The sequence below is a fragment of the Helianthus annuus genome, chromosome 1 (genome assembly GCF_002127325.2).
Source record: "Helianthus annuus cultivar XRQ/B chromosome 1, HanXRQr2.0-SUNRISE, whole genome shotgun sequence".
In the NCBI taxonomy this organism is placed as follows: Eukaryota; Viridiplantae; Streptophyta; class Magnoliopsida; order Asterales; family Asteraceae; genus Helianthus; species Helianthus annuus.
In genome coordinates, this window is record NC_035433.2 from 143,932,292 (window position 1) to 143,943,770 (window position 11,479).

Here is an 11,479-nt window from a genome sequence, read left to right on the forward strand (position 1 = left end):
CTCTCTCCTCATTTATATTGTCAGAACCTTTTTCTCTCTCCACCTCTTTTAAAAACCCACCACACCTGCAACCTCCCTTCATTTATATCTCTCTCCACCTTTTAAAAATACCTTATATCTCAACACTAGACATGAAAAACCACCGGAGAATTCATGTGTATTCTCCATTTTGTTAGGTCAAAGAAGCTTTTTGTGTACATTTTGTCATTAAAGTCTTTCATCCAAAGACTTTGAAATTCTCATTTTATCTCTCTCTCTCTACATCGTTCTGCTCCCAAAATGCAATCCTCATCCACAATCCTTCTCATCTTTAGTTATGTACCAAATTGCAAGGAAGATGAGATGGTTCTAGTGGAGATGGAGGCAGAAGGGGAGGAGCAACCAGCGGTGGAAACCGGCCCACCACCACGGACACCGCCACCGTAGACGGAGGCAGAAGGGGAGGAGCTACTAACGGCGAACTTGGTCACCAAAGCACACCCACGGCCAAGAAAGTCATGTGAAATAGTGGGTTTACCATCATCACTTGCATTTGTGTTGTGGTAGGTCGGTGAAATCAGAGGAGAAAGGGAGTGGTGAGTGGTGGGTGTGTTGGTGAGAAGTGGATGTCGGTGGTGTTGTTGTTCCGCCGGCGGTGCCGGTAAACCCTTGGCCTTCCCTTCCCTTCTTCTCTTTTATCTTGGTGGTGCCGGGTGGTGCCGGATGATGCCGGTGGTGCCGCTGAGTTCTAAATTTTTTATTGTTTGTTTTTTTGCTGGGTTTTGTTTATGAAATGGGTTGATGTGTTTACTATGTGACGGTTTTGCTGGGTAATCTTTATGAAATGGGTTTGATGGTTTTTTTTTTTTTTTGTGGGTTTTCTTTATGAAATGGTTCGATTGGTGGTATCTTCATCTTGATTGTGTTTTCTTTATGAAATGGTTCGATTGGTGGGTTTCTGTTGTGTTACAGTTACACAAAATTGGTTGTTATTGTTGCTGGGTTTTCCTTTGATTTGATCTTGGGTACGTACAGCAAGTTTGGTTGTATTTGTTGCTGGATTTTCCTTTGATTTTTGGGTATTCTTTATGAAATGGGTATTTGGGTGTTTTATTAGAGATGTTTTGTGTGCTTCTGTTGGTTGGCTTCGATGTTGTTTTTAAAGGTGCCTGCTTGTTGCCGGTGGTGCCCGATCGAAAAGTTGTTATTTGATCGGTTGGATCTGGGTGGCGACTGATTTTACGACTGATTTTTTGATGATGCTGGTTATTTTGATGTTTACGACTGATTTTTTGATGATGCTGGTTATTTGATCGGTTGGATCTGGGTGGCGATGATGAAAAAAAACCTAGATTTTAATGACGATGGCGTGGCAAGGTCGGCGAAGGGTAGGTTTTTGAACCTGCAACCCTACTTTTGCAGCCTCTGATTATCGGAAAATCTGAGCCAAAACATCGTTTTTTTTTAAGATTCCACTCGTTTTTTTTTATTTTTGTTTGTTCGGTTTTTATATTTTTTTTAGGCGTCGATGATGATAACAATATATCTGAGACACCTCCCGAGTTTGCGATTTCTGGGTGCGTTCGTTTTTGCGTAATTTTTTTTGTAAAAAAAATTAAACCGTAAACTTTTTAACGTAAACCGTAAACTTTTTTAACCTAAAACGTAAAAACGTGAAGCGTAAAACATAAAAAGTTTTACGTAAAATGTAAAACGTAAAAAGTTTAACGTAAACTTTTAAACGTAAAATGTAAACTTTTTAACGTAAAACGTAAAGACGTTAAACGTAAAATGTAAAAAGTTTTACGTAAAACGTTAAAAGGCTTACGTAACACGTAAAAAGTTTTTTGGCGGTCGTAAAACGTAAAACGTAAAAAAGTTTTACGTAAAACGTAAAAAGTTTTACCTAAAACGTAAAAAGTTTTACCTAAAACGTAAAAACGCAAAAAGTTTACATAAAACGTAAAAACTGTTACGTAAAAAAACGGCGTTAATAAACGGCGCGTAAAAAACGGCGTTAAAAAATTGGCGCGTAAAAATCGGCGTTAAAAAACGGCGCGTAAAAAACGGTGTTAAAAATTTGGCGCGTAAAAACGACGTTAAAAAATTGCCGCGTAAAAAACGGCGTTAAAAAGTTGGCGCGTAAAAACGGGGCGCTGAAAAAACGGCGTTAAAAAACGGCGCGTAAAACAACGACGTTAAAAAATTGGCGCGTAAAAAATAACGACGCTTGAAAGACCCCGGCGTAAAAACGGCGCGTCAAAAAAACATAAAACTTAAAAAGTTTAACGTAAAACTTGAATTTGTAAAAAGTATAAAAAAATCTGAATTTTAAAATGATTTTAATAAAAAAGTTATGTTTAAAAAATAAAAAGTAATATAATAATAGAAAAAAAACTAATAAAAAACAATAAAGACAAAAAGACAAAATAGAGTTTTTTACCAAATTACCCTTTTGTATTATAATATTAAAGACATAATAAGACAAAAACCATTTAATATTAATTTGTCCCCCTATTTCCCTAATTCTATTCCCTGCAATCTGTCCCCCTATTTCCCTAATTCTATTCCCTGCATCCATCAACTCTTCCCCAAAATGGCGGAGTTCAGCCAGATTTTCATTACTCATTGGTGGATTGGGTAGGGGTTCTGGATCGAATTGTGGAAGAAACGAGTAAGGGCTATTGACAATATTTTGGAATTGCCAATCGTTAGTCCACCATTCTTCCATTTCTACAGGTTGGTTATGGACTATTGGTTCAGTAATTGTTGGTGCAAAATTCATGGGAATTGGGTTCTCGATAGGATAGGTAAAGATACCTGAGTTGGCAGGTTGCATAGTCTCACATTTTTCTAGTAAAATATCTATCTGCTCCTGAAAAGTAACTCTCCTGTTTTGATTAGAACTCTCTCCCACTTCTACCTGAGTTGTTCTAGACCCTTGTCCTATTTTTATTCCTATTTCCTGAGAATACTGATCAAACTGTTCCTCCATTTGCCTAGACTCATTATTGGCGTCAGTTTCCTGTTCTTTAGGGTTTTCCTGAATTATAATCGCTTTTCCTTTGTCTAGGGGTTTACTAGTTCTAGGAGGTTTTGTAACTGTCTTTCTCTTACGTATACGGCTTCCCCATACATAATTTTTCTTTGGCCTTCTTTTTGGTTTAGTCACTGGTGGAGTAGGAAATTTTACAGGTTGGTCCACATCAGCAAAGTATCCCGTAAATTCATGAGAAACTTCAATATTTACTGGGTACAGATTGAGGTTCTGAAAAGCTTCAGAGATCTCGTTCATGCTGTGTAGCATATATGCAAAAATGCACAAAATATCAAGTTAAAACTTTGGAACAAAGTTTAACAAATAAACACAGAAGTTTTATTGCATACTATTGGTACAAAATACAGAAAACACCCTCAGATTTATTTCACCAGATTTTATTTATTTACTTATTGAGAAGTACTGCTTGCTAAATTTTTTTAGGGCATCTTTAGAGATTTGCATGTTCTGCCACAGTGGCTAACATATATAAATTTGCCCATTTTTCATCAAGTTTATCTTCCCAAGGTGATTTCTTAAGTAGTTCCAGGGTTTCCTTTTTAATTTTCTTTTCTCTGATTTGCTCCTTACTTTTCTTAATAATCATACTCCTTTTTCTAGGAGAAAGCGGATTTTCATAATTCGCTTTTTGCACAAATATTCCTTCCTCAGGAATTGTAGGGAGCTTTGAAATTTTAGTTTTAGACGAACTTCCCTCTTCGTAAATTGATCTATCTAGTTTAAGATAGATATCTTGCAACTTTTGCTTACCCATACTGTAACTAACAAATAATCAGTTAAAATCACATAAACACATAATCACATAATAGTAATCAGGAAAATTAAGTATCGTTTAAATACTTAATTAGCTTAACTTAGTGGCTCTGATACCACCTTTTGTTTCTGTCACGGCCCCCGACCCGGTTTGACCCGTTTCAGGACCCGCGGGACAGAACTTCTGCGGTATTTGATTTATTGTGAGTTTAGCAGCGGAAAATTTGTTCACAGGATCGGCTAAGTTAAAATTTTTCCCGATTATTTTATTTCACAATTCGGGATAAAACCCCGATAATTTACAATATAAAAGTTTAGTGGTAAATTCTTATTTTAAAACAGCTTTATTTATTTTACATTGAGCCACTATCTTAAGCTTGAAATGCTTCCCCTGCATTTTTCCTGAATTACAGCAGATCACCTGAAACATGTTTGGAAAAGATTTTGTCAGCGGGGAAATACTGAGTGAATTATTCTAGTTACTGGAAAATGACACATTTATTATAATTCACAGTGGTAAGATCTTTTACAATGTTTCTGATATCAACCAACTACCCACAGTACTTTACCACTCGATCCATTGGCCCTTACGTCCAATGGTATCTGTGATTATGGTCATATCACCCAATGGCTGCCCCAATGGTGAAGATTATCAAGTAATATGCACAATACCCCACATACCGGCTGTAACTTGGTGATTCACATAAACTTAATCACTGTAAGTTATAATTTTGAAAATAATTTGGAGTATTGTAAAACAGTTAACAACTCACAAACTGTGAGAAAAGAGTTTATAAAAGAAGAATAACTCACATTGCTGATTTAGTATTGACAGAATATGCTATTAGCCCTGTTAACCTAATTTTCAACAATAATGCACACAAAACAGAGTTAGTGATCAATACAGCAGTTACGATAATTCCCCGAGATCAAATTCTCACAATGAATGACCAAGTGCAATACTTCAACTCATTTATCAAAATGACAAACGACAAAGTATAGTACTTCAGCTCATTATCGAATTATCGACAACGATAAAGTACAATGCTTCAACTCATTATCGAATTATCGACAACGACAAAGCATAACCCAATGTGGGCGGCACTTAGACATTCCTTGGATATATTGATCCCGGAAATGAATCGTAATAGCGATCGAGTAATTACCCTGTTCTGCGGCAGCACCTCGATACTAGTGTATGATTAATTGTAATATAACTGCTCGAACTCGATATACAGAATGATTTTAATTGAACTGTGAACACCAACATTCGTCTACCAATGTCGGCTATTTATAGGGCAAAAATCGACTTGCATACGGACCGTATGGCTTGACCCTTACGGTCCGTAAGGGACCTGGTTAGCTTACGGTCCGTAAGCAGTAACCCTTACGGTCCGTAAGGGGTACGTTTAGGTTTGTAGACTAGCCTTCTCACTGGTGTAGCCTAGGTGACTCAACAACATTTGACTTTCAGAAATTTACAACGAGATTTAATAGATAATTATCAAACAGGGCTTAACCCCCCTGAGTTTTAGGGGCCCTGATCCTGATTCCGATTATTCCGGAAATTTCAGGGTTAGTGCCAAATCACTTGGGTGTCTCAATTAGGGTTTCCTTTCTGACTAATTATCATTCTAATTTATTAATTTTTGTAAGAGTTGTCACATTCTCCCCACCTTAGGAAAAATCTCGTCCTCGAGATTTACTGAAACAGATGAGGATACTTGCGCTTCATTTCTGATTCCAGTTCCCAAGTGTATTCTGGTCCTCTCTTGGAATTCCATTTGACTTTCACCAGTACAAGTCGTTTGTGTTTGAGAAACTTGATTTTCCTATCTTCTATTTGTAAAGGTTTCTCTATGAATTTCAGCTTCTCATTTACCTCTATGTCTTGAAGAGGTACTACCAGAGATTCATCTGATAAACATTTCTTGAGGTTGGATACATGAAATACATCATGTACTCCAGCTAGTTCTTCTGGTAGTTGTAAACGATAAGCAACTAGTCCGATTCGTTGAATCACTGAAAATGGTCCAACATATCGGGGACTCAGTTTTCCTTTCTTACAGAATCTTACAACTCCTTTCCAAGGAGATACTTTTAGTAGTACTTTGTCTCCTATTTGGAATTCAAGTGGTTTGCGACGATTGTCTGCATAGCTCTTATGGCGATCTCTGGCTGTTTTCAATCTTTCCTTGATTTGAGTTATCTTGTCTGTGGTTTCTTGCATAATTTCTGGACCTGATAATTGACTTTCTCCTATTTCTGCCCAACATACGGGTGTTCTTCACTTGCGTCCATACAGTGCTTCGAATGGAGCGGCTTCAATACTTGAATGATAACTATTGTTATAGGAGAATTCAATTAATGGTAGATGGTTATCCCAATTACCTCCAAAGTCAATTACACATGCTCGGAGCATGTCTTCGAGAGTTTGAATCGTCCTTTCACTTTGTCCGTCTGTCTGTGGATGATATGCGGTACTTAGGTTGAGTCGGGTTCCCATTGATTCTTGGAAACTTGTCCAAAATCGAGAAGTGAAACGACTATCTCTATCCGACACAATGGAGAGCGGGACTCCATGTAAGGATACAATTTCATCCACATACAACTTGGCTAATCTTTCCATGCTAAAGGTTTCCTTTATTGGCAGAAAATGAGCTGATTTGGTTAATCGGTCCACGATTACCCAAATTGCATCATTACCTTTTCTGGTTTTGGGTAACTTAGTAACAAAATCCATTGTTATGAGTTCCCATTTCCATATAGGCATTTCTAACTGTTGCAGTAAGCCTGAGGGTTTCTGGTGTTCGGCTTTAACTTCTGAACAAGTTAAACACTTAGATACATATTTGTTTTAATTTGTCTTAGTCCGAGTTTGTTTAACTTTGAGTCCGATTTTCTCATCTATATCTCCTACTTAATTATAATTAATATTAATTAAAAGATAATTATAAAATAAAATTTAATATAAATTCAAACAATTTGTATATGAGATAATATAGTCTTTTGAAATATTTACTAGATTTCAAAATTATTTATTTTGAAATTAACAAAATACTACACTAAATATAAATTAATATAATGTAAAGAGTTAAATGTCATTTTAGTCCTGTGGTGTGCTCAACCCATACAATACATGAGTTTTTAAAAATGTAACTTTTTTCATTATTTAACATATAAATTAAATTTACTTAACACATACAATACACGTGGTTCTTAGAGATATAACTTTTTTATTATTTAATATATAAAATTACATTTATTCAACCGATGTAATAAACGAGATTTTTAAAGATATATTGTTTTATTATTTGGTATATAAAATTACATTTATTCAACCCGTGTAATAAACGAGGTTTTTAAAGATATTTTTTTATTATTTGGTATATAAAATTATATTTCTTCAACTCGTGTATTACACGGGGTTCTAACCTAATATACTATAATTCGACTTGGTTCATGAGCTCTCAAGCAGAGTTAGGCCAAGCTCGGGCTCGACTCGATAACAAATTAAGCGAAATCGGCTCGTTTACAATAAATAAAGCCCATGGTTTTTCAAGCGAATCACAGGCCATGAGCCTTCTGAACATCCGTAATCGTGCTTGGGGCTCTGGTCTTTTTCAAGTTAACAGCCCAACAACGAAAAACCCACCATCTCAATCAAAACCCCCCAATCTCCGTCAACAACGGCGGCGCCGGTGGAGTTCCCGCCCCATTCTTCTGTCTGAGCCTTTATTCTTCCTGTAAGTTTGCTTATTCAATTCTCTGTTTTTACAATGGGTTTTGATGTTTGTGATCTGGGTGTTTTGATTTTGTTTGTGTAATGTTGAGAGTGTTGTGATTTGGGTGTTCTGTGTTTGCGATAAGTTAATTGATTTTGTTCGTGTAATGTTGATAAGTTAAATGCTTTTTTTAAGTGGTGGAGAAGGGGTTCTCAAGATAGAATACAGTGAATTGATAAATGGTGTAAGATTGTGTAAAAAGTTTGTATCTTGATTCTATAATTAGCTTAGAAAGTAGAAACTGGTTGAATAAAGGAAATGTTAAATAGTTGGTAATGAAGATTTCCGGATTGTAACATGGGGTTTAAGGTAATTTACATATATGGCCAATTAGTTAATTTGTTTACGTAATACTGAGAGTGTGGTCATCATCATCATCATACTCAGTAAATCTCATCAATAGCAAAGCTAAGGTAGGGTCTGAGGAGGGTAGATGTAGACAGCCTTGCCTCTACCCCGTAGGAATAGAATAGAGAGGCTGCTTCCAATAAGACCCCCGGCTCTATTGTAGTTTTGTATCAAGCCTTGGACCTAAGACACATAACACTCAAACAATCGGGACAGAGACTGATTGGTGCATGTACCCCCATGTCTTTCAGCTATCAACGTCACCACATGATGCATGATTAACCATCCGCCGCTTTTAACGTTATTTTCACGAAATTAGTAAAATAACGTTAAAGTTAGTACCATTTCACTTTTGCCCCCCGAGCGCCCACACATATATACATTCACACCGCAAGCGGGGCATAAAATGACTACTTGCAGAGTGTGGTAGTTATTTAATATATTACTTTTTTTTTTCAACTTGCAGTGAAGTGATCATCAAAATAGAATGATTCAGTGATTGCAAATTGAATATAGGAAGTGTTAAATAGTTAGTAATGAAGATTTGGGAACTATGAAACCATGTTTTGAGGTTAGATATGTTTGAAATTGCGTATAAGTAAATACTTTAGTTAACTAAAATCAGTAACTGGATTGTGTTATTTCTTAACTGATACAATGATTTGGTTGAAAGTAAATTCTAATTAGTTCGAATGTGAGAGAATGAAGAAAGTTAACGGGGTTGAACCGTAGAAGAGTCAATCAAAAGATAGGATTAGTTTATTTAGTATGTTAATTGGTCGAATGGTTTGTTTAATTGCATGTTTACCTCCTTCTTTAAATTCATAGGTTTTAGGAGTTTTGAGTCGAAGAAGTCAGGAAGTCATTGAAATGAATAACTTGTTAGGGTCTATGTATAATTTGTGTGCAAGTTTATTGAATAGAAGAAAACGTCCTGATCCTTGTTTTGTTCACAAAAAAAAATGTTGAATCCTTCTTTTGCGTGAAATAATAAATCTTGCAAAAAATTTCTGCTGAATATTGAATTTTATGTATGAAACAGTTGGAAGCTATCGTTTTTCCTCTTTGCCTCACTTTTCTAATGTATAGGGGGTCGTTTATTCTCAAATTTATATCAGTTTGGAGTTCATGGACCAAACATGGGGACCGCCAGATAGATGTATCATTTCATGGTATAAAGAGTGGTCTGCAAAACCTCATTAACTGGATCGTTTCAGCTGTTTACAAGCAACGTAAACTTTATATTTACAACGTTTATGTTTCAGATAAATATAACAATTTTCCACCATTTTAACAAATGTTTAACAACGTTTCTGTTTCTTTGATAAATTCTCTATATTTTTCTAGTTATAAATAAATTTTCGTTATTTGGTAAACTTTATATTTACAGCTCACTTGAACCACTTATTGGAGTTCTACATGCAACAAAATTCCAGCTTGCTGAAAGCTTCCATGGTTGTAGGTATGTTCGACCCATTTGACCCTCTGTAGCTATTTTTTAGTTTTTTACTCGTTTGACCCGTTTGTGATTTGGGGATTTTGTATTTTTGACTAGTTAATTAATTCGTTTATGTAATATTGAGAGTGTTGTAGAAAAGTGATCTTTAAAAAGTTTATATCTTGATTCTATAATACTATATGTGTCTCATTCATGTTCAACTATATGTGTCTCATTCATGTTCAATACCCGTGTTAACATGGCACATTTTACCATCTTCGTAGGGATGGGGTCACATCTTCCCCATGAATTTGCGAAATGAGGGCGGCAAGCGGTGTTCCGTGTGACCCCGCTCCACGTCAGCACTCCGCAATGCCTCACCGCATGTTAATGACATACTTTTATTAAGATCGGAGAATTTTTTTTTTTTTGGACACTTATATCCCCGGAAAGTAACAAAGAGATCGTATTTCATAACACAATTCAATAATATCAAACGTTTTAAAAATAAACAACAATATCCAAATTAATGTCCAAAAACTTTTAGATGATAAAAAATGAAGTAAAATACTAACGTCCGAAATTGCATACGGATACCACGTCTTCAATCCATTGCATTGATCAACAAATCACATCATCCATATTTGATCCTGTAATGATAAGTAATAACTAATAAATAAATTTAAATGAATGAGCAAAAGATTTAAACTTTGTTCATGGAACATGTTGAAAGAAAAAAAATATGTAGACTATAATCTAATAGATGATAAGATGATCATGTTGAAAGAAAAGTAAAATAAAACATGAAATACACGCATTAAGGTTACCTTGTGTATAGAGTGCCAAGTGCAGTCACCAATCATCTTTCGTTAATCTCATCATCGCCGTCCTCGTCCACGTCCTCGTCATCGTCATCATGTCCAGATACTTCCCACCACCTAAATTGAAAAAAGTAGATTTCACGAACTTTTGTTAGCTATATTAATTCAAACAAATTTAGTTTGCTAGCAAATCGCATGCATAATGAAACAAATAGTGAAGTTTTGTATGTGTAATTTTTATATATCTTTCTAAAATATTATATGGAACATAGCAAAGGTCATTGTATTGTTTAGAATTTTCTTCCATTGTAATGATATTAAGAAAATAATAAAAAATACTGAAATTTTTTAAAAAAATTTCTTCCACTGTAATGATATTTAAGAAAATAATAAAAAAAATACTGAAATCAAAAGCAACGTCCAAGCAAAATCAATTTTCTAAATAAGAAAATTTCACTATTGTTTTTTTTTTAAAGAACGTGAGACTTATGTAGTAAAAAGGTTAGAAAAAAAAAAGAATAAAGGAGATAAATCTTACAATGGAGCTTGAATACTTAGATCGGGAATGTGAGAAATTTTATGCCAATCTTCACCCTTCTCTCTTTCACACCTTTTCCTTAGATGTTTACACCCTGTTATCTCAAGTTTGTTTAGATCCTTGAAACTCTGAATCTCATCCGGTAGAGAAAGTAATCCATTACAATCTTCAATTCTCAACTTTCTGATGCTTGGAAGATTACACGGTAAAGAAATTAATTTGGAACAACTTCTCAATTCTAAATCCTCCAGTTTTGGAAGATTATCTGGTAAGGAAATTAATCTCCAACAATCTGTTACTTCTAAAACCTTGAGGTTTGGAAGATTACACGGTAAAGAAATTAATTCCCCACACGAGAAGATCTGTAATCTTTGTAAACTAATAAACAAATCCGTGTTGTCTACTGACATGTTTATATCATCATCGTGAAAATACTTCAAAGAATACATGAACGACAACTGAATAACCCTAAGACTGGGGAGTCTCCCAAGTGGTGGAATATGCTCACACTTCTTACATCGAGAGAGAACAATTTCAACCAAATTCCTTAAATTGTCCATCCAACTTGGAGAAATGGTCTTTCCCAAGTAATTACACATTTCCAGTGTCTCTAAAGATGGATTTGGCTCTAATCCCTCAAGAACCTCTTCCATGTATCCAAACATTTCTCGTCTACTTTCGTCCCAGAAGTTGGGACGACTGTAAAACCAGTTTAACTCCAAACGCGACAGATTTGTTTTGCATATGAGATTGGCACTC

The 11,479-nt window shown here is 35.3% G+C and overlaps 1 protein-coding gene and 1 long non-coding RNA gene across 3 annotated transcripts; one reads left to right on the forward strand and one right to left on the reverse strand.

The window, feature by feature from the left end:
* The first annotated feature begins 8,207 nt into the window (after window positions 1-8,207).
* On the forward strand, window positions 8,208-9,582 carry LOC110886613. 2 transcript variants are annotated; one of them, XR_002562894.2, is made up of 2 exons: window positions 8,208-9,155; window positions 9,314-9,582. It is a non-coding gene; the product is annotated as an uncharacterized LOC110886613 (long non-coding RNA). The 2 variants fall into 2 exon arrangements; XR_002562895.2 differs by having other exon boundaries at window positions 8,224-9,095.
* Window positions 9,583-9,804: 222 nt separating this feature from the next.
* On the reverse strand, window positions 9,805-11,472 carry LOC110886604 (disease resistance protein RGA2). The gene is made up of 3 exons (XM_022134418.2): window positions 10,721-11,472; window positions 10,189-10,299; window positions 9,805-10,011 (listed from the first exon to the last, which is right to left on the reverse strand). The coding sequence occupies exons 1-2, from the start codon at window positions 11,383-11,385 to the stop codon at window positions 10,221-10,223; spliced, it is 744 nt and encodes a 247-aa protein (XP_021990110.2). The 5' UTR covers window positions 11,386-11,472; the 3' UTR covers window positions 9,805-10,011; window positions 10,189-10,220.
* Between the last annotated feature and the right edge of the window lie 7 nt (window positions 11,473-11,479).